The 26201-nt window shown below is 51.9% G+C and overlaps 1 protein-coding gene across 1 annotated transcript in view; it reads left to right on the top strand.

Moving 5' to 3' along the window:
- LOC113407098 (metabotropic glutamate receptor 4) overlaps positions 1-26201 on the top strand; it is a 167946-nt gene that overhangs the window by 96313 nt on the left and 45432 nt on the right. The window contains exons 3-5 of the mRNA XM_026655143.1: positions 5364-5499; positions 11357-11511; positions 17832-17972. Of these exons, the coding sequence (XP_026510928.1) occupies positions 5364-5499; positions 11357-11511; positions 17832-17972 (432 nt within the window). The remainder of the gene's footprint in view (positions 1-5363; positions 5500-11356; positions 11512-17831; positions 17973-26201) is intronic.

The following is a 26201-nucleotide window of genomic DNA, read 5'->3' as shown; positions in this document are numbered from 1 at the left end:
CTGTCTCTCTGTCATGCTCTTTCCAAGGCTCAGGGTGTAACCCGGTGGAGATGAGGCTGCATGATCTTTATGGAGCCGTTCCTCCAGCTGCTGCTTCCACACTGACATCTGTCACCCTCCCGTCTCCAGCATGCTCGCCCTTTGGGGTACTACGTATGGGCTGGACCCTGGGGGCGTTTGCAGTGCTGCACACAGTGTGAAGACCTAGGGGTGGATCTTGCGCTGTGCTAGGAAGAGCCAGGATGTGGTTTCAGTAGCAGGACGTGGTGCTTAGAAACCCAAGGGAGAGGCACCTTAGGAATACCTGAGCTAGCTCCGTGGCATAAGGTGGGGGCAGCCATGAATCCACCACAGGAAAGATAGCTGCATTCAGTGCCTATGGGGTGTTGCCTGTTGAACCTTATGAAAGGCCTGTGCATGGCTTTGTGCTCATGGTTATTCATGAGCTGCTCTCCATTAACCTTTCACCTCCAGGGGCTTCTCTTGTCAGGGAGATGCCATTTCTCTCCTTTGCTCTGGCAATTACAGCCAGCAAGCAAATGAGCACATTGCAAAGGGCTTTATCTCTGAATAGGGGGATGCTTAGCCAGGGGTGGGGTGAGAAGGGAGCGGGGGAAAGAGATACAGAGAGAGAGACACACACACACCAAGGATAGAAGAGGCAGAATTAAGGAGCGGTGAGGTGACCCCATCTCCATGGGCTAGCCAAAGGGTGTGATACAGCACCCATAGGAGGCAATGGAAAGGCTCCCTATGGCAGATCATTGGATCTGGATCAGCCCAAGGTGGCACCAGATGGAGAAAAGGGAGGGAGGAGAGGGAAGAGCTGGTGAAGAGGAGTGGAGGAGTCTCCTACCACTCCTGTACAGCGCCTAGCACAACAGGGCATGTTACGGGTGATGGCATGTTGGATCCATGTGACGATATTGACTGGTCTGATTGTTCTCCTTGTGCTGTCCATGAGGTCAGAGCCACTTCTGTCCCCAGGGGGGAAAACTCCATCTGGTAAGTTTAATAAAACAGCTCTGGAGTCATCTGCCTTTCCTCTCTGTGTCCCCTGCCTTCCCTTGCTCTGTCTTTGGAGGGATCTCCAGTCCAATGCAAGGCCTGGGCTTATTCCTGCCTTGCCCATGGTTCAGTGTGGGACCATGGGGCTGTTCACATCTCCTTCCTGTGACTCCGTTTCCCCATCAGTAAAATGGAGATCATAAGCCTTGCCTACCTTGTGGGAGTGGGGTTAATGTGGAATCTGCCCCTCTGCAGAGGACCAGCACAAGGTGTCAGCACTGCTTAAAGGCCACTTAATCCCTCCAGTGGGACCAAAGTGGTGCATAAGCCAGCTGCCCTGGCGTGAATGTCACCCGACTGTAAAGCGCTTTGGGATTCTCGGATGAAAGGTGCTATAGGAGTGTATAGTGGCATAGGAGGTAGTGTGCCTAGTTGACAGAGCACTGGACTGGGTCTCAGGAGACCTGGGTTCCATTCCTGGCTTGGCCTGCTGGGCAACTTTGGGCGAGTCACTTCCCTGCTCCGTGCCTCAGTTTCCCCATCTGTAAAACAGGGATCATGAGGCTGGCCTCCTTTGAAATGAGCTATGAGATTTACTGATGAAAAGTGCTAGATAAGAGCTGAGTTTTATTATTCTCTCTGATACTGACAGAATAGCCATGGTCCCTAAGACCCCCCACTCACCCTGGTCCCTACTTGGAGCTCCTAGGCTCTTAAAATAACACTTATAACCCAATCTCATGCTTAAGGCTGCAGGTTTGAGCCAAGGGGCAAGCTGCTCCGCTGGTGCTCATCCGTGGAGCTGCGCTGACTTCTGCCTGCTGAGGATCTGGCCCTGGGAGCTCCCCAGCCAGCTGGATGAATGCTCCGGTTTAAGAATTCCTTTGCATCCCAGTGCCTTCTGCTGTTCCTTTGCTGTCATTCCCCAGCTGCACGGCTGCCAGATTCTCATCTGGAGGCGGGGGTTGTCCTCTCTGGATGGCAGGAGTTCTGGGAAATCTCTCTGCAATGGCAGTTGTGTGCTAATTACTCTGACCTTTGCTTAAGCGGGGATCCTTTAGCGGCAGGCAGGCATCAGCCGTGTCATTTACTATGCAAATTGAGACCATCAATTATATCTGGAAGGTCCTGGAATGTTTAATTTTCTCTCCCATCTCTTTTCCATTCTTTTTTTTTTTTACTGGTGCCTGCCAAAAAGTTGCAGCGAGGAGCCGTTGGCTTTTGGCGGGGCCAGGGCTGGCAGGCGTTCAGGGTTAAAGCCCAGCAGACAGAAGCGTGGTTACTCATCCAATTTTCTTCTCATTCTCTCTCTCTTTTTTTAAAGTTTTAATTAGCTGCTATTTCAAATGCTCAGCAGTTGGCTTGGTGAGTAGGTTACAGAGCTCCCATCTCTGTGATCAAGAGGTCACTCTCGTCCAGGGAGGAGTGGAAGAACTGCTATTGCAGAATAGGTCAGAGAACCATCTGGTCCTGTCACCTGCCTATTACAGCGAATGTGGCCAGATGTTTCAAGGGAATACGTGAAACCCTTGCAAGGTGTGAAATGCACCCCTGGATGGAGGTGCCAGCCTGAGGCCTTGCACCATTTAAACTCCTAGGACTTGGTACATGGGCCTCATGCTGGGGTGAATTTCACCCAGTGTTCCTAAGGGCTTGCTTTTCTGCACCCACAATCAGGGCCATCTTTTTCAAAGCAGCCCATGAGCGGAGCCCTGCTGGAAATCTGCCACCACTTATTTTGGTGCATTAAACGGGTGCTGAGCTCTTTCATTGAATTTCTTCCTGACCCAAACAGGGGCCTGGAGCATGAGGATGGAAAGCCATTATTAGCCTACCTGACATAACTGCAGATTATGAACCAAGCCCATCTCCCATGAAATTCAACGGGGTGGCACCTCAGCTTAATTTGACCCTGTTATTTAGCTTGTAAGCTTTTCCTTCTGTGTTTGTACAGCACCTAGCACAGTGGGGTCCTGATCGATGACTGGGGCAGCTAGGTGCTACCGTAATACAAATAGATCATAATTGTACGTACATTATATGTATTTCTAATGGCCCCATTGCCATAGTATTCCAGGGCCATTCTGTAACTAGAACAGTACATCTGTGGTCCATCACTAACCAGAATAGGGACTAAACTGGTGATGCCTATTTCTGGGAGGGCAGGGAGCTCGAGCCCTAAGGGGCCAAGCCTCGGGCAATAGGTCTGAAATCCAGAAGGCGATAAGCCAGCGTTTACACACACAGTTGCAAGAAGCTGGGCCGGGACTCAAAAAAGGAGAATCCGAAATGATGAGCTCAGCTGAAAGCTGTTTGAGAAGCAGGAATGAAGAGTGGCAAAGCGAGGAGGGTGATCTGAGATTATGGAAAGAGTGAATGCAAAGGAAGGCTTGGAGGAGACGCCAGAGACAGGGGAACCGCCGAAGAATTGAGATTAGGAGGGGAGAGTGCGGTTATGGCTTGAAATGACATATAATAAAAGGAGTAGGTGGATGGTAGAGATTAGTTTTCGAGACGGCTGATCAGAGGGAGCAACACGACAAAGGGATGATGTTACAAATCAAAGTGATGTGTGAAAAAACAATCTGCGGCAGTGGAAATAATGGGAAGATTTTTATCTCTTCCCGGGCATGCACCGTAGGCAGCAAGAACGCACTGAGCAAATATATTCGGAGCACTAGGGGCCCGCTCCGAAGCCCATTGGTGTCAACAGGTGTCAGCCCTTGGTGCAGAAGGAGGGGAGAGAAGGAGAAAAAGAGCCCCGTGGCAGTCACTGGTACTTCTGGCTGAGTAAGGGCTCAAATGCTCACAATGGCACTGTGATTGTTGTTGTTCATCCCAGTAACATCCAGAGGTCCCATGTGAGATCATGGCCCGGTTGTGCGAGGTGCTGTGTGCACACACCCACAGAGTAAAGGATGGCCCCTCCCCCAGTGAGCTTACGGTCTATAGACCAAACAGAGACAGAGGAGAAGAGGAGATCTGAGCTCAGTTCTTGGTGCTGTCACTGACTTGCTGGGACAAGTCACTTCATCTCTCCACGTCATAAGAACATAAGAACGGTCGTACTGGGTCAGACCAAAGGTCCATCCAGCCCAGTATCCTGTCTACCGACAGTGGCCAATGCCCGGTGCCCCAGAGGGAGTGAACCTAACAGGTAATCATCAAGTGATCTCTCTCCTGCCATCCATCTCCACCCTCTGACAAACAGAGTCTAGGGACACCATTCCTTACCCATCGTGGCTAATAGCCATTAACGTCTTCAGTTCCCAGTCCACAACACGGGGGTGGCCGTACTGCCCTTCTCCCATTGCCATCTGCCTGGTCTACTTAGGCGGTGAGCTTTTTGGGGCAGTGTTGGAAATAATTATCCTAAGGAGTTTATGAAGCTTTACTGTGACTCCGTTTCCACACACGCATTCCTTTATTAGCCTCAAAGGCCACTTGGTGCTGGTTACATCCAAAATATCAATACAAGCATATACAGCCTTCTATTCTATGCCCGAGCAACAATACTCCTATAAGCGTTGGCCAACATAATTACAATGGGGTCAGGCCCAGGAGACACCTTGCATCATGGTGTGACTCCAAAAGGTGAGGCAAATCTCTGATAAAGAGCCCCTAAAGAACCTTGCTTTGTGTACGCTATAATAAACAAGTGATGTTACTGCTGGTTATTGGCCCTTAGCCAAAGCTAGATGAGGGAGTTTTAGGGAGCAGGTTCCCAGTTAACCACGCTCTTTGTTTCTGTTACTTCTGCCCCAGCCTGAAAGACGATAACACTGGTATTCCCCGGGTCACTACAAAGTTAACTCAACAATTCTTCTTTCTCAGGATTTTATTCTCTTTGGTCTCACGCTGGGAGCCTGTTTCTCATGCTACCATCCAAACTTACCTTACAACCATAATTTGTGTAGGTCCCATGTAGGCCTAGATTCCTACAGGCCGGGCCAGTCTCTCATTATGTGTTTATGCAACGCACAGCAAAATGGGGCCCTGATCCTGACCTGAAGCCTCTACGTGCTGCTGTAATACAGAGCATGTTGGCGTTTGCTGTCCCTGCCCATGTTAAATGGCCTCACGCTGGTCTTTTGCTGGTTTCCTTGGTTATAAATAACCGGCATTCCACACTTTGTACCGGCCGCGTGTGTTGCCATCAGCAGCAGGGGGCGCAGAGGTTTGCTCACTTCCGGGGTCGAGCTGCTTCCAGAGACATGTAGATCTCAAGCATGTGGGACACAAGAGTGAACCCTTCTTTCCCCCCCGCAGCAGTTAGGTATCCCCCAAAGGGAGCTTGAGTAGGGCCAGCTGGTTCGAAGGCCTCTCTAAACGTGCTGTGTCTTGTCCGCCCACAGGGGGAGTGTGCGTGGCCCAGTCGGTCAAGATCCCTCGGGAGCCCAAGGCGGGAGAGTTCGATAAGATCATTCGCCGTCTCCTGGAGACCTCCCACGCTCGGGCCGTCATCATCTTTGCCAACGAGGATGATATCAGGTGAGGGGAGAATGGGCTGGCCTATGGAGGGTTGGGGGGCAAATCGGAGGAAGCGAGGAGGGGGAACACAAGGTTTTCTGTGTGTTGGTACCTCCCAACGCTGTCCACCCCCACAGTGTCTCCTACAGATCCTTAGCATTCCTTGGACCCGGTAGCCTGTTTTATGGACCACATCACAGCGCTGGTGTTGTTTGGTGCACAGGGTACATAATTATAATGAGGAGAGTGGGGGCTAATGGTTAGAGAAGCAAGCTGGATTTGGGGCTCTAGGATTCTATTCCTGACTTTGCCACTGATTTTGTGTGACCTCGGGCAAGTCATTTAGACCCATGTTTCCAGAAGGGGCTACTAGTTTTGGGGTCCTCAGTTTCTGGGAGCCCCACTTGAGTCCCTTAAGAAGATACTCCATCCCTGCAGTGCAGTGGGGAGCTGCAGGATTACAGGCAGCAGACAAATCAAGGTGACATAGTGTGGCTTACATTGTTTACGGAGCCTAATGATTCACATTGATTTACACCTGATTTTTGTAAGTGTCTAATTTATTAATCAGCAAACATTATGTAAATGTGGGTAAACCGAGATTTTAAAGCAGTTTACATCAGATATGCAAACGAACAAAGTTTCTTTTCCCTCCTTAATAGAAATGTCTGAAAACCTGACATTTATGCTCGCTCGCTTATGCGCTGAGGAATCCTGGATTTACCTTGCTGTGTAAATGGCAAGCACCATTAAACAGGGGTTTGTAAACATTTACCCAGGCGAGGGGGGGGTGTAAACGGGGGAATTACATCCCATTAGCACTCATTGACACACACCTGGAAAATATGGGGTTTTTTTCTGTGCGGCAGCAGCCTGATGCCCGCTGCTGGCCAGGTTCAGCTCTGTTACACCAGAGAAATGACACTGATATCAGTAAAAAGCGACAAAGAGTCTCTGTGGCACCTTATAGACTAACGGACGTATTGGGGCATAAGCTTTCGTGGGTATTCACCCACGAAAGCTTATGCTCCAATACGTCCGTTAGTCTATAAGGTGCCACAGGACTCTTTGTTGCTTTGTACAGATCCAGACTAACATGGCTACCCCTCTGATACTGACATCAATGGGATTGCTCCAGATTTACAGCAGTGTAAATGAGATCGGGGACTGGCCCCTTGCCTACCGTTCAGTAGAGATGCAGGCAGCACCAGCTCGCTTATTCTTTATGGGCCACCTGCCCTGCTGATGTAAATCAGCGTAGCTCCATTGACATTAATGGAGCTGCGCCCACGTACACCAGCTGAGGCATTGGCCCAGGCATGGGTGTTTAACCCTTTTGTAATGCGCCTGTCACAAAGCTGGGCAGTGCCTAGCACAAGGCAGTCTTGGTTCTTCACTAGGGCTCATAGGTACTGGGCTAATTCAAAGAGAGACTAAATGAATCATCTTTCATTACGATTGTGGTCGCCTGCCAAGACCTCAATCGGGAGTGGAGCCCCGTTGTGGGAGGTGCTAGGCACAGGAAAATACGGTCCCTGCACCGAAGAGCTTAAAGTTTAATTTCGTGACCTGGAATAAAAACCGTGGTGGAAACTATTTAAGGGCCAGGTGTCATTTGGCATAGCTCCATTCATTGGTTTTAACAGAACAACACCAATTTACACCCGCTTAGGAGCTGGTCCTATACCCCAACTGGAAAGAACCAACAGAAGTAAATCCACAGCCAGACCAGTGTGTGTCAGCTGCTCCCAAATCCCTCCTAAAGCCACTTGGTCTGAGTCCCGTGGTCGGGCTGGGATCGTGCCGCTTGCTGACCCTCCCATCTGGCTTGGGCGATCCTCGTGCTTGTCACCGGGCTGGGGGGAGCCGGCTCTGGGAGCTAGGGAAGTGGCAACGGAGCCGGGAGTGTTGATTGGCCAGTGCCATGTCACAGATGTTCGGCATCCCTGCGGCTCGGTGGAGTGTGGCTTTTAAAAAAAATATAATAATGCCATCTGGACTCGGGTAGCAAGTAATTAAATCCCTGACATAGGATGTGTGAGTCATAAATCTGCCTTTATGCTTAATGAGAAACAACTGGGGGTGGGGGATGCGTAAATTCTCTTCCCAACTGTGCACCTAGGGCTCACTCCAAAAGGCGGTGAAGTCAGTTTCCTCAGTGAGCTCTGGATTAGGTCTCCCCCTAGTTACCTGTGCAATGCTGCAAATAGAGGCTGATGGGGGAAGGGTGACGGGGAAAAATGGAGGAGACAGACGATGAGACAAGCCAGGGGGATAGGAGAGGACAGAGGTGCTGCTGAGGTTGATGGGCCCTGGTATGAGAGCTTAGATAGACAGACGGCTGGATGCTGAGCGGTGCAGAGTGCTCCTGACATCGCAGGTGTTTAGCACCTCTCAGGATCAAGCCCTGAAGGGAGTTGGAGAGAATAAGGAGGTCACGTTTCAGGGCCTGGGAGGCTGAAATCAGTGAGACCAGGCCAGAGATTCAGGGGCTGTACCAACACACGGAGGAATGCAGGCCCTGCCCCAAACAGCTTACAATGTACCTGAGGGCCATGCAATAAAAATCATGGTGCAGAACATTTCAAAGAAATACCCCCAGCGGGTGTAAGTCGGCACAGCTCTGTTGATCAGCGGATCAGATCCTTAGCTGGCGTAGGTTGATTTCAGTGGAAAGATGCCAGTTTGCACTAGTTGAGGATCGAGGCTGGGGAGAGAGGGGTGGTGCTGGGTGTGGCAAGGATCGCCAGCAGTTTGGCAGTGGCTGTCTGTCTGAGTGGCACTCGATCACCCGGCAGTGCCCAGTTCAGTGGTTGCGCTGGCACCAGTAGGAACATTTGTCTCACTCCAGCGGCTCATGAGGCTGCTCCGAGTTGCCTCGCTGCACTCATGAAACCCCCTCCTCAGCCGCTGGAGCCTTTCCAGCCTGCTGCTGTGTAACCTGATTTTCCCTAATGTTCAGTAATTAAAGGGGGAATTCAATTACCTGTCAGCAAGTATGCAAATGGAGCTGGAGAGCCAGTCTCTCTGCACAGCTCCCTCGGGAAGCTGCAGCCGTGTGGTGGAGTTGGGGACTTGGCTGGCTGCATGCTCTGTTGCTCAGCTGGGGCCTTTGTACATTTCACGCCACTGCTCCAGCTGAGGGGGGAGAGGCACAGAACGATGCAGGTCACTGTCGCTGGCTGCAACATGCACCTCAGTGTCCCAGTTCACCTGTTCGCTTTACCCATTGCTATGGCCTCCTGCCATCTCTCTTCACTAGAGATGGGCATGAACCTCAGCCCCATGCTCTGTGGGTCAGGGCCGTCTCCCTCTGGCATCCTCCCCACTTTCTCGCTCAGCATCGTCTCTCCTCCTTTCTCCCTCTCCCTCCTCCTCCTCCTGGCTCTCCCCTTTTCTTGCCCCTCACTTGCTCTATCCACCCTCCCTCTTCCTTTCTTTCACTCTCGTCCCATCCCTCCTGCCTTCCTGCCCACCGGGCCATGAACATGCCTGCGCTGCAGGCTGGGTTAGAATCACAGGGCAGACACCAATGGAAGTACAGGGCAGGGTAAATTATTCAGTGAATTTTCTACTGATTGCCTAACGCTCTGCAATATTTAATAACTCTCTTGCCTGCAGCGCTTCCCTGCGTAAATACCAGGGGTGTCATTCTCCCCTGGCCTGCTGCTGGCACAGTCCTTTCCATCCTGGGCAGGGTGGGGACCGTTCTAACTGGGTAGCATGACATTGCTCCCGTTGTACCTGTGCAAAGGGACAGCACACGGCAGGGCAGGACTGGGTCTAGTCAGAACAGGGAGTGGAGTTTTCACCTCTCTTTCACTGGGCAGCACTTGAGCCCAGCAGCTGCGATGGCAGGCAGGAAAGGGCTGGAGATAGGGAGGGGTAAATGGCAGAAAGTGTGTGTGATAGGAGAGGGGATGGAGACAGCAAGGAAGAGGGTGGAAGAACAGAGCCCATTTAAAAGAATCGAGGCGACGCATCTGAATCAAACACTTTACTCCAGCCCAGCTGCATCGCATCTGCTGTACGCCCTCTATTCACTTTTCTTGTTATGCCATTGACACAGGTGCATCCAGCTTGTCTGGTATGAAAGGCAGAAAGTCAGACCCTCTGTTGGTGTAAATCTGGGTGTGCCTTCCTGCAGCGCTGCACTGGTTTGACTAGAGGTTTGAACTGGTCTCAAGTTGGCTGTGTGGACACTAATTTTGGTTTAAACAGGTTTGTTATGATGTAGCATAAGGCACAGTTCGCCCGTGTCACTGAAGGAGTGATGTTAAACTGATTAGGAACAGGTTTCAGCTAAACTAAAATCAGTCACTCCTAACACAAAATTAGACTGTCCACCCAGAGGTCTGCACCGGCTTAACAAATCAGTGCATGCTTGTGCCTAGACAAATCCTTGGCACAGCTCCGGTGATGTCAATGGGACTGCTCTGATTGACAGCAGCTCAGGATCTGGCCCATAGCATCAAATTCTGCTCTTAGATGGGGGTGCAGAGTGAGAGCAGAATTTTCTTAACCTATTGATCACGGCTCTCACCTCCTCTTGCTGCTTACATTTTTAAATAAATATTTGTCCCATCATTTTCCTAGGAGATGAAGTTAGACTCACACCACAATAATTGCCAGGATGTCTGTTTTTTCCCTTCAAAGACTGGTACCGCAATGTCAGCCGACCAGGATGAGGGCGGTCTAGCCTTGTGGCTGGAGTGGGCAGCCGGCCTCGTGGCCAGGTCAGAGCTGTAGTCAGTTGTCAGGAGCCAAAGCCACTGGGAAAACCTAGAGGTAGAAACTGGGTACCAGAGCCAGGGGGTCGAGCCAGAGGCCGTAGTCAGGAGCCAGAGCCAAGGGTCAGACTGGAGGACAGGAACTGGAGCGAGCAGGGTAGCAGGCAATGAGGGATTCAAGGCAGGGATAGGACAGAGGCAAGGCTGGATGCAAGGCAGGAGCAGCAGGAACCAGGTAACACGGGACCAGGCGCAGTGGTAAGCAGCATGAGTGTTGAGAAGCCAGCGAGCTGCTGCTGCTGCTGGCTTATAAGCCAGCTTGCTGGCCTCTGCAGACAGTCAGGTTTTTGGCTAGTCAGGCAGCCTGCTGCAGGCCAGCTGTATTAATGAGGCTGTCTGGAGACTATCTCTGCTGCAGGCCCTGATTCCTGACATACAACCCCCCATCTCCGCTGCTTCCTGCATTTCCTGGGACTTTCCAGAAGTAACGGCCTCAGGGCCCTGGGATGCACATCTTCCCAACCTGCTGATTTATACAGGGATGTTTATTTTGCCAAGTACCTGTGTTCCCTTAATCACTTTTTAATCAACAGCTGTATTGACAGGGTCTTTTTTGCTTCCTCATAAAGAGGACAGGTCATTGATTCAGAGCGATCTGGGCCTCTTGGGGCAAGCAGACAATGTGTGTTTTAATACAGCTAACTATAAATGTATCCATCTAGGAACAAAGCATGTCGACCATACTTACAGGAGGGGGGAACTCTATCCTGGGACGCGGTGACGCTGCAAAGATTTGGGGGTTGCGGTGGATATGCAGCTGAACATGAGCTCCCAGTGTGACGCTGTGGCCAAGAGAGCGAATGCGATCCCGGGATGCATAAACAGGGGAATCTCAGATAGAAATAGAGGTTATTTTACTTCTATATTTGGTGCAACCGCTGCTGGAACACTATGACTGGTTCTGGTGCCCACAATTCAAGAAGGGTGTGGATAAATTGGAGAGAGTTCAGAGAAGAGCCACGAGAATGATTATAGGCTTAGAAAACATTCCTTAGAGTGATTTGGGCTCTCCATCCTGCCCCTGCTTTCTCTCTCCCACACTGACCTGGGCGCAAAGACTACAAGCTCACAACCTTTTCTCTGCACAGGAGGGTGCTGGAGGCAGCAAAGAGGGCCAACCAGACCGGGCACTTCATCTGGATGGGCTCAGACAGCTGGGGCTCCAAAATCTCCCCTGTGCTCCACCTAGAGGAGGTGGCCGAGGGATCTGTCACCATCCTGCCCAAGCGTGTGTCTGTCAAAGGTACGTGGGGCCGGAGTCTACAGCTCCCCTGGGGCTGGAACTGGGGTAGGCTTGTGGGCGGAGCTAAGAGAGTGGGCGGGACTTGAATGAGTACCATCACTTATTTTTTTTTTCCATTTTGAGCCCTACTGCTTCTCTGACATAGGGTCATCCACTACCTTCCCTGTCCACTCTACTGTGCTGTGCCACCGCATTCCCTCCGTCCAGCTGCCTGTCGCCTCTGCCTTTTGCCTTGCGACGCACCTGGTTATACCATTGCATCTCTCCTTTCCCCTTTGCAATTGCACCAAGCAGAGGCAAGTCCAGAATCCATTCCACATGGACGCACAAACCTTGGTGCATCTGCAGGAGTGCCCAAAGACAGAAGACTCCCTTGATCATGCAATGACCTTTGAATAGCGAGGAGAATAAGGCTAGTGCCCACTTGGAAAGAGATCTAGGTGTAGCCCTGGGCAGCGAGAGGAAGAACCCCAGAACTGGATTTCCGTGCCCGGCTGGCAGGGGTGCTAGGCATAGTTCCTAGGGGAGGAGGAAGAGCTGGAAATGGATTTCTGTGCGTCTCCAGAATGCAGAGAGTCCCCGCCTCCCTCTCACACGTGCTCGGCTTAGAGAATTCCTCTCAAAGAGCGCAGTAATTATTCTGAAGCTTTACGGTGAGTGATGGATCCCAAGCGAAGTGGATGAAAGGCTGGCAAATGAAGGCATTATCAGGGCTATTGCAGTGAATTATTCAATAAAGTATCATCATTCCTTTGCTCTGGGTGGGTGGCCGCTGAACATTCGCTGAGTGCATCTCCGCACAGGGTGAGAGCTGCACAATTAGCAGGTCCGTTACCCTAACGCCAGGCTCCCCATCCAGGAAAGCATCCGTGCTTGGGAAGCTTGAAGCACCCCCATCTTCCATGCCCAACCAGCTCAGCCTTAAAGGGGTCACCCCCTCTTGTTAGCTCCCTAGAGATGGGGGATACGGCTCCACTCTGGCTCTGCCCTGCTCCGTGCTGAAGCCCTTTTTCCCCCTTCCTGGTGCAGTCCCAATTCCTTTGCCGAGGTGTTCACTCAGCTGCTGTCAGAGGTGGTAACATAGACCAGGACCCTGCCAAGGCACTGATTGCAAAGCCAGCAGCTTTCCCGGGGTCTGTACATCCTCTGCCATCGTGGGGGTAGGTACGGCCACCTGGGGAGAATGGCAATGAGAAGCTCCTGCGTTAGTCTGGGCACCATCACACAGCACTGTGATAGCAACAAGAACCCCGGTGGCCAAAAGGCCCCTATGAGCTTTGCAGATTGTGGGCCAGATCCTCAGCTGGGGTGGATCAGCATGGTCCCATTGCCAGAAGCACTATGGATCTGGCCTCTAGAATGGCAGTATGGTCCAGTGGGTAGAGCACAGAGGGCCTCCTGGGTTCTATTCGTGGCTCTCCCACTGACTGGCTGTATGACCTTGGGTAAATCAGTTCACTTCCCTTTCCTTCAGTTCCTTGCCCCTCAGTAAAACAGAGATGTTCATGCCTGCCTCTTCGGGTGGGTCGGAGGACTGGTTAAGGCATGTTTGGAAAGTGCTGTGAAATACGTGGATAGAAGGAGCTGTGGAAGGACAACATAATCTCACCGGAGTGACCGCCCACCACTGAAATGCAGCCACCTCTGCGGTGGAAGTGGGCCACTGTTTAACAGCACTCTGCAACATTACCGAGTAACTTAGAGCATGAAGTGAAGGGGGATATCCTACTCAGCTGATCCATCAGTGATACTTGATGTCAGTCACGCGTGGCTGGAGCCTGCCGTGCCATGCTCAGGGCTCCGGGAGCTGAGCCATGCTCCGCTCGTTATGCTCAAGACTTGAGCAGAGCACTGGTTGTTGGGGAGCGCAGAGGATGTTGTGCAAACTTGTTAGCACTGTGGGAGGGAATTGCTGGGAGCCACACTCCCTGCGTCTGCTGTGTGGGGTCAGGGTGGAATGGCTGGGATTTCCCCTTCCCGGAGCAGCCACAAGAGGGACAGAGATGGGCGGGGTGGAAGATGCAGCAGCCGGGGTGTGTGTGAGTGTGAAGAGCCCCTGACTTGCCCAGTGCGTATCCTGCTGCCATCACAGAGTAACTGTTTTAAAGCATAATTATTCTGTGGCTCTTCAGCTTTTGAACCAAAGATCCCGACGCTCCCAGTCCCAGCCAGATCAGGCTGGGTACCTTGTGGCTGGCTCCACCTTTATAATGATCCGAACCAAAGCCCTGGCTCCCAACGCTCCCCTGAACTTTGGGAAACCCTGGGTCTGGATCTGAGCTTGGGATCTGTTGAGTACCCCTAACCCAGGGGATCGATATTACATGAAGCCATGTGGTCACTAGGTCCTGCGTTGTACCCCCCATGGGCCGCTTTGCCTCTCCCATGGGCAGCGGCTCCCCATTACAGTAAAGACCCCAATTTCCTTTCCCTTGTTTGTTCCCTGCTCAGCACAATGACTGCGAAACGCAGAGCTTGTCAGGGCACATTACGCTCCCTGCCGTCAATCACTAACGCGTCTAGAGACCGAACCGCCAAGCGCATTGATCTGCTGAAAGCTTCTGACAGCTGCTCCCTGAGACTTGGGGGCAGGACACTGATGCTCTCTGCCCTTTGCGGCAGAAGCTGCAGAGCAATGGGGTGAAAGGGCCAAGGGCGCTGCGGGAGGTGGGGGCCCCTCAGTGTCCATACCTGTGTATGCTTTGTTGCATCTTTGAATCGGAACATGGGCGCAGATGCTACCCCAGAGACCTGCTTTTTGACGTGTGGTCCAAGGATCAGGTCCTATCTTGCTGCACGAATGAAACGACTCCCATTGACATCGGGGGAGTCACATGGGCATGGTGGTGAAAAGACAGCGCCTTTCCCCAGACCTGGTGTTTCAAAGGAAGGTGAAACACAAAAGGGAGGCAGAGAGCCAGGACCCGTCTCGTATCACTGGGCTTGTGCTCGGGTGGCTAGCTTGAGCCACCGCCTGCGCTGCCGTGGCCACATCGCTATTTGCAGCTCGCTGGCGCGAGCAGAGCTAGTGTGTGTCTGTCTACACCGGGAAGTGCCCTCCCAGCAGCTGCGGAGACGTTCTCCGTTGTGACAAATGGGAGGCCGCCGGGGTGGTGGGTAAGGTTGAGGGCCGGGAATTGGAAGACCTGGGTTCTATTGCTGCTGCCGACTCGCTGTGGTGCCTCATTTACCCCGTCTGTAAAATGGCAATACTGACACTGCTCTGCCTTTGTGAGATCTGGGCATGCAAAACGCTGCACAGCAGGGCCAGCAAACTTCAACATGTGCAGAACCCACCATCCGGGCCAGCTTTTCCAAAGGGCAGAGTGTGTGCTGAGCTCTGTTCAACATCTGCCCCTGCTGCCGATGCCCAGCACTTGAAACATCTGTCACGGGGCTCTTGGGAAAATCAGCCTGATTAGCCTTCTCTGTGCTCCGCGTTATTTTCAGCCCCTCCATTGTGCTTGTTGTCATATTTTCCCTCTTTCCTGCTTCAGATGCCCTTTGCGCTCTCCCACTCGGATGCCTTTAATCATCCTTGCCCTCTCTTTTGAGAGAAAGTCAGCACAACTAAATAAGTGACCAAACGGATCCTCGGCCGGTGTAAATCGGCGTGGCTCGGCTGACGGCGAGAGCTGTGCCAGTTTGCACCCATGGGGGGAGTTGCCCCATGGCATTTAGCGGGAGAATGTTGCTGTCAGTTTCTATAATGCCCTCATCTTTCCCGTGTTGTTCGCGGTGCCTTGAATGCTTCTTGCTGGCTTTTCAAAGCAGAGAGCAGGCCCCTCCACTGACTGGTGTCCACAATGGCACCTGGATTTTTTTCTCTGAGAGGTTACAGGTAATTCAGACCCCATCACTGTGTAGCGGCAGTTCACATTGTTCCTTCCAGCATGCCGTGCCTTGTACCTCGTTGCACTGAATTTTGTTCTGCCACAGCCTTGCCTCATTACCCGCTGTTCCCAGCCTCTTCCGGGCTTCCTCTCAACCTTCCTTTATCTTGGCTCTTGCCTCTTGCAAGGGACTGTAACAAAAGCCGACTTAGAGTTTACCTACACTCTGTCCCCTGCATCCCGTGCATTTGGAGAAATTGTCTACTCAATGCACAGCCTAAGCCACCAGGTTATGGGGCTGGGAGGGAGGGGAGAAGAAACCCTCCCTCCTAAACAGTAGAGCAGCCCTCTAGCTGTTCCATGGAGGTGTTGACTTCTGCCCCAGGTCCTCCCTTACTTCTCTCCTGCCTCCCACGTCCCCTCGGGATCTGCAGCGGAGGTAGCCCTCCCGCCATGGGTTCTGTGGGGCATGGTAGGAGGTTGCATTCCCTTTGCAGGCTTCTGGAATGCTGCCCCCATAAGCAGTGGGACCTCAACAGTTCTCTCAGGGCCTGCATAAGGGGACATCAGGATCTGACCCTATGCATAAAGACCAATGGCACTTATTGGCAGATGGGGCCTTGGTAGATGCTATTCTCAAAGCCCATTCCAGGAGAGGGCAGAGGGTCTAGTTCAGATTTTTCTCCCAGGTGGTTGTACCCAGAATCCATTCCAAGAGCTGCAGTTGCATAAAGGGGCCAGGTTTGGGGTTGGAGTGTGGGGGGAAATAAAACTTAATTGTGAGAGAATAAGCTGCAGAGTTATTGCAGCTGTTCAAGGAGACACAATTGCATGCACTGAGCCAGTACACTCCTGGGTTTTTTTGGTTTTTTTTGGAAGGCTTCGTGTCAAGATGCTTGCAATACCTTATCTTGCCCACGGGGATGTATGAAGTGTTGTGGGTTATTTATGTTGTTGCATTTATAAGCAAAGGAGGGAAATATGATCTAGACGAAATTACCATCTGGTGGGTGCACAACTGATTGAAAGACCATATTCAAAGAGTAGTTATCAATGGTTCGCTGTCAAACTGGGAGGATCTATCTAGTGCGGTCCCACAGGGGTCTGTCTTGGGTCAAATACTATTCAGTTTCCTTAACAACTTGGATGATGGAATGGAGAGTCCGCTTATTAAATTTGCGGATGACACAAACTGGGAGGGGTTGCAAGCACTGTAGAGGACAGGGATTAGACTTCAGAATGATCTTGGTAAATTGGAGGATGGGTCTGAAATCAACGAGATGAAATTCAATACAGACAAGTGCAAAGTACTACAATTAAGAAGGGGAAAAAATCAAATCCCCAAATACAAAAGGGGGAATAAATGGCTTGGCAGCAGTACTGCAGAAAAGCATCTGTGGGCTGTAGTGAATAGCTAAATCACTGAGTCAGCCGTGTGATGCTGCAGCAAATGTCATTCTGGGTCTGTTAACAAGAGTGGCATAGGTAAGACATGCGAGGGAATCATTTTGCTCTACTTGGCACTGGTGAGGTCTCAGCAAGAGTACAGTGTCCAGTTTTGGGCACTACACTTGAAGAAGCTGTGGTCAAATTGGAGAGAGTCCAGAGGAGAGCAACAAAAATAAGAGGTTTAGAAAACATGACGTAGGAGGAAAGACGGGGGCAAGTTTAGTCTAGAGAAGAGAAAGATGAGGAGGGGCCTGATAACAGGTCATCTATGTAAAAGGTCGTTGTAAAGAGGAAGGTGAGCAACTGTTGTCCTATCCTGGGCGGACATGGAGAAGAAGCAATGGGCTCAGTTTGCAGCAAGGGAGATTTAGGGTAGATATTGGGAAAACCTTTTGAAGTCTAAGGATAGTTCAACACTGGAACAGGTGACTTAGGGAGGTTGTGGAATCCCCGTCATTGGGGGGTTTTAAGAACAGGTTGGACAAACACCTGTCAGGGGTGGTTTAGGTTTACTTGGCCCAGCCTCAGCTCAGGGGGATGGGCTAGGCTAGATGACCTCCTGAGGTCCCTTCCAGACTAGTTCAGGTCTTCTCCCAGTGATAATACTCAAGAGGGACACATCCTTGGCTGGTATAAAACATGGTGGCGCCACCATTTCACATCAATTAGCCCAGAATCCTCCCCTCCCAGAGCCCGTCTCAGCTGGTCCCAGGTCTCTTCCCTCATTCTAAGCTACAAGTTGACCAAATGGCCTAAATATCACCCCAGTGCATGCAGCCCTTGGGTCCAGGCTTGCAGAATGCAGAGACGGGAGGTGCTGCTGAGGGCTTTCATCTCCCATTGCAGCCCGTGATGACGCCTCTCCCTAGCTGCTCTGGCACTTTCTGCCCAGGACAGTTGCCCACTGGATCTTTGTGGTTCCCTGGAATGGTCCCTTCACCCACTTGCCTCTTCCCTCTCCAGCTTGTTTCAGACCCAGCTGCGCCTGTTCCGGCTGACTCTGGGATTTCACGCTTCCCTCTACTGTTTCCTTGGCAGGTTTCGACCGATACTTCTCCAGCCGGACGCTGGACAATAACCGGCGGAACATCTGGTTTGCTGAGTTCTGGGAGGACAACTTCCACTGCAAGCTGAGTCGGCACGCGCTGAAGAAAGGCAGCAACATCAAGAAATGCACGAGTAAGAGGCGGGGCGGGGACGGGAGGGGTTTGGAGCGGGGCCCCATTGGGCCAGCGCCGGAAGGAGTGGGAGAAGAGGCCCTTTGTGACGCTGTTACAAGGGGAACTCTGGTGTCCCAGGAGGGAGGGAAGGTGAGGGACTCCCTGTGAAAATAGATGGGAGCAGCCTGCTAAGATAACGGTAGCAGCAGGAAGAAGCCCGGTGGGGTTTGTCATTGGTGTTCATGGGTCACTCTGCTGGGTAAGGGGAGATGACACACGGACAGACCTCTCAGCTTTGGGGTCAAATGGGGCTCCTGCAACAGGGCCTAGATTGCCATCCTATGACCCATACATCTCTGTGGGCATTTGTGCATATCATGAACTGCACCCTTACCAATGCTGTTGGACTCCGCCTCTCACAATCTCTACCCTACAGAGACGATCAGAAGGATAGGGCTGGAAAGAGGTAATGTGGCAGAGGGGTGTGTGTGTGTGTGTGGTGGGGGGGTTTAGTATTGCAATATCCGGGGGTGCTATAGGTGGGGACTGAGGTGCATTGGCAGAGCTGTGTGGGGAGCCCAGGGCTGGAATAGCAGGGGTGTTGTAGATCAAGATTAGGGTGCACTAGCAGAGCTGGGCAGGAACCAAGGATGTGACTAGCGAGGGGGTACTGCCGGTCAGGATTAGGGTACATGGGGAGGACTGCCTGGGAGCTAAGGACTGGAGAAGCAGGCATATATTATATGGGTTGTAACCCATGTGCATTGGCAGAGGAGGGTGGAAGGTGTGAGGCTGGAATAGCAGGGAGGGCTGGTGGTCAGAACTGAGGTATGTTGGCAGGACAGAAGTAGCAGGGCTTGTGGCTGGGCAGGACTGGGACATGTCTGCTGGGTGGGGAAGCTGTGCAATCCCTCATCTCCCATGAGCAGTAAAATAGCATCGATTGCACTTACCTAACCACCTCCCTAGAGCTCCTTTTCCAGATCCCCTCTCCTCCCTGGGGGGCCTTTCTGCTCTCTCCTCAGGGTCTCCTTCCCTCCAAACAGCCCTTCCCTTAGGCATTAATTTCCCTTTGTACTAATTCTTCCTCTTGTCTGCTCGTAAGTTTCTGTTACACCACCAGATTCATCTGCACGGTTCCTCGCCGAGTTGTCAGCGTCTTCTTTTTTATTCCCTTGAGAAAACTCGCTGAAAATGGTTTATTAAAAAATGCATTCAGACAAGTTAGAGAGTTGCGCTGGGTAGGGAGGCAGGGCCGTGGAAATGTCCCTCCAGCCCGCTAGATGATGAGAGAAAATATTCAAGACATTCATACTACTTGGAGCGGCTTTAAAAATGTTTCCTTTTGGTTTCCTCTTCCAGCCTCTCAGATCTGCCCAGTTCTGCTCCTCATTGGTTTGGAGCTGCCTTTGATTCTCCTCTGAAACGGGAGCTGACAGCCAGGAATCTCTCTAAGCCCCCTCTGCTCCTGTTCAGTGTTTAATGCTTTATCCGCGGCTGGGAATGCCACGGCGTGAGTTGCATCATGTCTTTCAACTAGGCCATGCATCGAAAACTGCCCAGGCGAGCAACCCAGATCAGACAGACTTGGGGCTCTTTCAGAAACTGTCAATTTGGGGGGGAGGGATAGCTCAGTGGTTTGAGCATTGGCCTGCTAAACCCAGGGTTGTGAGTTCAATCCTTAAGGGGGCCATTTAGGGAACTGGGGTAAAAATCTGTCTGGGGATTGGCCCTGCTTTGAGCAGGGGGTCAGACTAGATGATCTCTTGAGGTCCCTTCCAACCCTGACATTCTATGAATTTGACAGTGCACTGGGCATGACTGTGAGCATAGTCTCATGCTCATATGCACCTACACATGGCACTCATGGTCTCCTCCATGCACACAGGTATCCTGTAACATCCATGTGCAACACACAGATCCGCTGTAACCCCTGCACAAATCACACTCCTATGCAAGTGCACACCCAGCCATGCTTTAACACCCCCACACAGATGTTTGCATGTGTGCTCATTTGCTCACACCCACTGAAATGCACGTGCCGCCTTTTTCACTCCATCTCTGTTTTTCTCATCACCCGTGTCCCCTCTGCCTCCTCCTCCACCTAGAGCCAATGAAGTGCTTGGCACTGTTTTCTGAGAGCACAGACCCACCACGATTCAGTGTGTGTCCGCCCTGCAAACAAAAGGCACGTTCTTAACCCACGTTGGCTAACACTGCAGTTAAAACAGCAGTGAAGCCGCAGCAACTCGGCATTTAACTTGGGTTAGCATCTCAAGTTCAACCCCAGACTCAGCTAGGGGATGTCTACACTGCATCTTGACAGCGAGGTAGACAAAGTTGTGGCAATGGGGCTGGTGCTAACGTTAGCGGTATGGATGTTGCCGCTCGGGCTCTGAAACCCACCCAAGCCCCTAGGCTTGAGAGCCCAAGCTGCAATGGGTGACTGGGTGACCCCTGCTTCCACCTGTGAATGGCTGTGCTTGCCTGTAAGTCCTTTGGTGTAAGCAGCTAATTTCCTGTATGACTCGCCCAATGCGGTCGTGCCTTGAGCGATAGCGCCGCGTCGACCATTCACAGTCTGGCAGCATGTTAATCTGTAAGCATGTTGCAAAGGGGACATTTCACCCCCTGCGCTGGAATTTGGTTTAGTGATGCTTCCGCGAGCTGTTTGGTGGAACGAGCTGGGAGCTCTCCGCACAGATGCTGCTGGACAAAGGGCAGTACCGTGATTTATTTGAGTACGTGCATTTATGACGTGCCCATCGCCGCAGGGCCAGAGCTAAAAGTCGCCCTCGCAACTGGCACTGTCTGTCTAGCTCGACAGCCGCCTCGGTAGAGAGAACAAGGGCTGAATGGAGCACGGAGCCTGTACTCCTGCCTAGAGATGGGTCTGGGCTGAGGCATATGGCTGCAGCAGGTGAGCAAGTGTCCTCTGTAAGGCTGGGGTAAGGGCACTTCATCAGCCCTCACCTCTCCTGAGAGCTGGCTGGCCGCCTTCTCTGCTGGTGTCAACCGGTGCAGCACCACAGGGTTCATCCCTTCACAACAGCCGAGTATGAGCCCACTCGCTGTACGTCTGCTGGCCCTGCCTTTCCCCATCCCTCTCGCTCACACACTCACAGTGCTGCATGGGTCTGATTCCCATTGACACCCAGCCCAGGCCCCTTTATGCCGCTCCGGCAGCACAAAGGGGCCTTAAAACTGGCATAAATTACATTTACGCTCCCCCCAAGTGCCCTTCACGCTGCCAGCGGGTGTGTGAAGGAGCCCTGGGGGCCCCTGAGAATCACAGCCACCTCATTCGCCTACGCTCTGTGGCCCCAAGCAATGATCTCTCCCTCTCTCCAATGTACCTCCAAACTGGCTTCCAGCCACACGCCTGCCCTCGCTCTCGAGCCCTAAGATCGCCCTGCAGTGGGTTTGCATTAATGCTTCCTCTCGGGCCAGATCCACGGCTGGTGTAAAACGGCCGTGGTGAGGGAACTGCACTGATTCACACCCGCTGAGGATCTGGCCCCATGCCGGGGCCCGCTTTGCTTGCTGCGGATTCTGGCATTCGGGTAGCACACCCAGTCTAGCTCCCTGCCCTGTGGCAAGCGCTCTGAACCGCGGCTGCAATGGGGTGTCTGGCAAGGAACATGAGCCGGTGTGACAGCCTTGAGATAAAGGGCTCCAGTCACTTTCTGTGCCTCTGGCTCCAGGACTCGGTATCATTTACATGGCAGCCAGTGTCTCCGGGGTTTCTTTTTTTCCCCTCTAACAACAACTTTTCACTGCATTTCCCTGTGAGGCTAAGTAGTTTTATGGAGTGAAATATTTTAATTGGTGCTGGAGGCAAAAGGTGGCGAGCACCAGGGAATCCATCATTTTGCATCCATGTTTGTGCGTGGGCATGTCTCAGGAAAGTCACAGAGAGAGGAATGTCTTCCCCGCCTGGGCTTCGCCACTTCCCCTGCTTGCTGGCTAGAGGCAACGCACCCTCTTGGCAGTCTGGCCCTAGCCTACAGCCCATGGGTTTGGGAAGGAGGACTCAAGTGCCCCCTGCCCAATTGATCATGTTTGGCTGTTGGGGGTTAAAGGAGGGGTAGATTTCTAAGATACTTATCTGACTCTGTCATCTTCATATCTGAGCATTTCACAGTTTTTAATGTGTTTATCCTCCCGACACCCCTGTGAGGCAGGGCAGAGCTGCTATCCCCAGGGCACAGATGGGAAACTGAGGCACAGAGAGGCTAAGTGATTGGGCCAAGGTCACGCTTGGAAGGAGTCTGTGGCAGAGAAGGGAGCTGAACTTGGGACCGTTCAGTACCAGGCTAGTGCCTGATTGCTTGGAGCCCAGCATGCAATGAGATTGATGTTCCTAAGTCACTTAGGCACTTTAGAAAATGTTACTTTCCATGCTTCAGTTTCCTCTGCTGCAGACAGAGTCAGGATAATGTGTCTTCCCTGGCTGGCAGGGGGGATGTGTCAGCGCAGTACAGAATAGAGGCAGACATGGCCCCTGCCCATGGGTAGTCTGAAGCCTAGTCTAGATATCGGTATCTGATTGTGTGCTACCCTGGTATGGACTGCAGGCCCATAAGCGTTACAGGGGAGTCCAAATGCATCTGGTGCTTGTTCGGTATAAGCCTGCTGTCCCCTCTGTGCTGTGAGGACGGGACTCTCGAAGGGCCCAGGAAGCCCCAGCAGAATGGAAGCCAAGGGAGCTCCTTGCAACTCTAGAAGGCAAGGTGTGCGTTTGCATGGCTTCTCCTCTCCCTTGTGCTGGCGTAAAGCAGGAGTGACTCCAGCGTGAAAGTGACACAGGCGCAAGGGGAGAATTGGGCCCCGTCGTCTTTTGGAGCTGGGCTGTTCCAACCAGTGACGTGCGTCCCAACCTGGGTCCCTACCTGTCCCTGACCACAAAGGACCCTGGCACTCAGCCACCACCCTGACCTCCCCTTCTTACCTGACCACCTGCATTTTGGCCAGCTAGGGATGAAAGCAGTAAACAAGGCAAATAGGGAATCTGTCTTGGTGACAGCCCTGCCGTTGAGGTGAGGGTTGGAGGCTCAAGGAGGTGACATGTTTACTGAAGGATTGAAGAGATTTACTGCTTGCCTGGTGCTGGGGGAAGACAGATAACAGCTGGGCTCTCAGACTGAGACAAGGAGAGATTTCAGGACATATGCTAGCTCACCTATAAGTCCCAAAGAGAAACCATCTTAACCCTTGGAGTGCCATGCCGCATGGGAACCCAGCAGGGCAGGGACGCGGGTCTGTCTCTACCAGTCTGTGCTGGGTGATGCTGAAAATGTTGATATGTGGGAGTGTGAGAAATTTTGGAAAATTCATGGTTTCACCCACAGCCGTTTTATGATCCAGGGACGTTGCTTTTTGGGGGGGTTTGGCAAGGTGGCTGGTGTTGCACCAAAGTGCACCAAGGTTAGAATTTCTGCCTGTTTCAAGGTGCAAATGGATCTTCATCTCACTGAAATCCTGACAGTTTTTTACTGAGCCCATTTCCCTTGAAGAGGCTCCTGTTTTGAAGTGGAAACCCAGGAAATCTCACTGGTATTTTGCCCCTCTCCATCCATGTGATCAGATCAACTTACACAGATTCACAGTTGAGAGGGGTTTCCGGTTTGGTTGTATATCACCCCGTCGTACCCCGGGATGATACGGGTGCACAGTGAACAGCTCACACGAGGGGATGGAACATGCTTACGAGAAGAAGGATGGTCTCAAGGCTAAGGCACAGGACGGGGACTCAGGAGATCTGTGTTCCAATCCTGGCTCGGCCGCAGACTTCTTGGATGACCTTGGGGCTGGATTTTTCAGGAGAGTCGGAGGCTTTAGAAAATCTGCCCCTTAATGTCTCTCTGCCTCAGTTCCCTGTCTGTAAAGTGCAGGTAACAATGTGCCTTTTCTTCCAACCTGTGTCTTGGCTGCTTGCGTTGTCAGGCTTTTGATGCAGGGTCTGTACAATGCTCAGCACAGGGGGCCCAGATCTCAGTGGAGGCATGCAGGAGCTACCATAATACCTAGAGTAGTAATAATTACTGAAGAACCCTGAGTTACCAGTAGCTTTTCTTTATTTTGATGGGGTGGGAGTGTCTTTATAGGCCTCTCGGAGACTCCCCGTAATACCACTTATTCCTTCCATTCCCATCCTATCTCAGGACAGTTGCCCTGTCCCTTTTTGAACTTATTTGCGCTTTGGCTGAGCAAGCTGCAGGGGGCACTACAGAACAACCTGCATTGCCCCTGCTTGGCCCGCTCCCAACCTCCGTTCTGCCTCCTATCCAAAGGGTCTGGTTCAGTAAATTCCTGGATGATAGGCCAGACTGGACCACTGTGATCACCTGGTTTGACCTTCTGCATAGCATAGGTAGTGTAGATCTTTTAGAAAAACATCCAATCTTGATTTTAAAATCTCCAGTGATGATGGATCCACCACAACCATTGGTACGTTGCTCCAATGGTTAATTACCCTCCCTGTTAAAAATGTGCACCTTATCTCCAGGCTGAATTTGTCTCGCTTCAGTTTCCAGCGGTTAGATCAGCTTAGATCTTTCTCTGCTAGATCTGAAGAGCCCATTATCAAATATTTGTTCCCCACATAGGTACTCTGAGAATGCGATGAAGTCACCCTTAACCTCTTTGTTAAAATAAACAGATCGCGCTCCTTGAGTCTAGCACCATAAGGCAGGTTTGCTAATACTTTGATCAATCTTGTGGCTCTTCTCTGAGCCATCTCCAGTTTTTCAACATCCTTCTTGAACTGTCGCTATCCCAGCAGTGGTCACACCAGTGCCAAATGCAGAGGTAAAATAACCTCTGTACTTCTCTGAAGATGCCCCTGTTCATGATTCCCAGGGTCACATTAACCTGTTTGGACACAGCATCACACGGGTTGCTCGTGTTCAGCTGATTATGCACCATAACCCCCAAGTCTTTTTCAGAGTCACCGCTTCCCAGGAGAGAGTCCCCCATCTTGTGAGAATGGCCTACAGTTTTTGTTCCTATAACCGTGACCGGACAATTGTCTGTATTGAAAAACATGTTTGTTTTTTTGCACCCAGTTTACCGAAATAATCTTTATTTTGCTCTGTCTGCATCCGGAAGGGTGATGCCACCCCCCCCCCTCAGCCTGGCTGCAGCTGGTGACTCTGAAATCTCTTTCCCCTCCTAGGAGGAAGGAACCGGGGGAGGCCCAGGACTTTGACGTCTCTGCAAAGGCAGCAGGGGCATGTAAAAGACACCAAGTGTGAAATGAGATGAGATGAAACTGAGCTAACCCCACCTGGCTCGCGGGGTCCACTCTCTGGAACAGCTACTGAGTTGTTTTTCATCGGCTCATTTTTGCCTGCACCACAGAATGTGCTTTCAGCTCTCTGGGTCTGTACAGGATGCATGCATCGTCTGCGTCTGTGCATTCTGAGTGTATCAAGGTGATTTGCAAGGATCATCTCAAACACCAGAAGTGCTCTCCTCCAGGGATTGTGTGTTTGGGCTTGTTCTAAATATAGCAGGAGTATTGCACAGCACCTTCATCTGGTGAGAGTTGCAATGTAAGAGGCACTGGTTAGGGTGTTGGACTGGATGTCAGGACACCTGGTGTCTATTCCTGGCTCGGGGAGGAAGTGGTGAGAGTAGGCAGCAGGGACCCATGTGTTCTAGGGTCTATTCCAGGCTTTGGCAGGGAGTGTTGTCTAGGAATGAGCAGAGGGCTGGGACTCAGGATTCCTGGGTTCTATCCCAGGCTCTGCATGTCCCACTGATAGCAATGTGCACTATTGACATCTCCTGGTGGATACAACGCCAGTGCGGCTTCACTTGGACAGTGCCCCAGGTGTGAGATGTCCCCATGCTAGCGAGATGGAGGTGTGATGTCATGTGGGCAAGTCCTGAGATGTGCACTGCTGGCTGTCCTGAGGGTCGCATGAAAGCCAGGTGTTCACCTTTTGTCCTACGCCCTGTGGGGTCGGGTCTTCAGAAGAGCTCAGAGCCAGTACCCACAGGGCCCAGTGCTCTGCTCCTTAATGCATCTGGGAGATAAACAAATAGCAGGTTTTGGGGCTGTGTCATCCAGCGGGAAAGGGGTTCTGGGCCCTGACACTGTAAATCGGCTTTTCTGAGTAGGTTTCCAAAGAGTGAAACCCAATGAAGGGAAAGGGAACGGGGGGAGATCCCCGATGCAGCCACAAACAGTGGAGCTGAGCTGTGCTGAGCCCCTTGCACCTCCTTTTGACTTCAGTGAGAA

This window comes from Terrapene carolina, unplaced genomic scaffold (genome assembly GCF_002925995.2).
Source record: "Terrapene carolina triunguis isolate 2854851 unplaced genomic scaffold, T_m_triunguis-2.0 Scaffold198, whole genome shotgun sequence".
Lineage (NCBI taxonomy): Eukaryota > Metazoa > Chordata > Testudines > Emydidae > Terrapene > Terrapene triunguis.
This window is presented reverse-complemented; position numbering and strand designations above follow the sequence as displayed.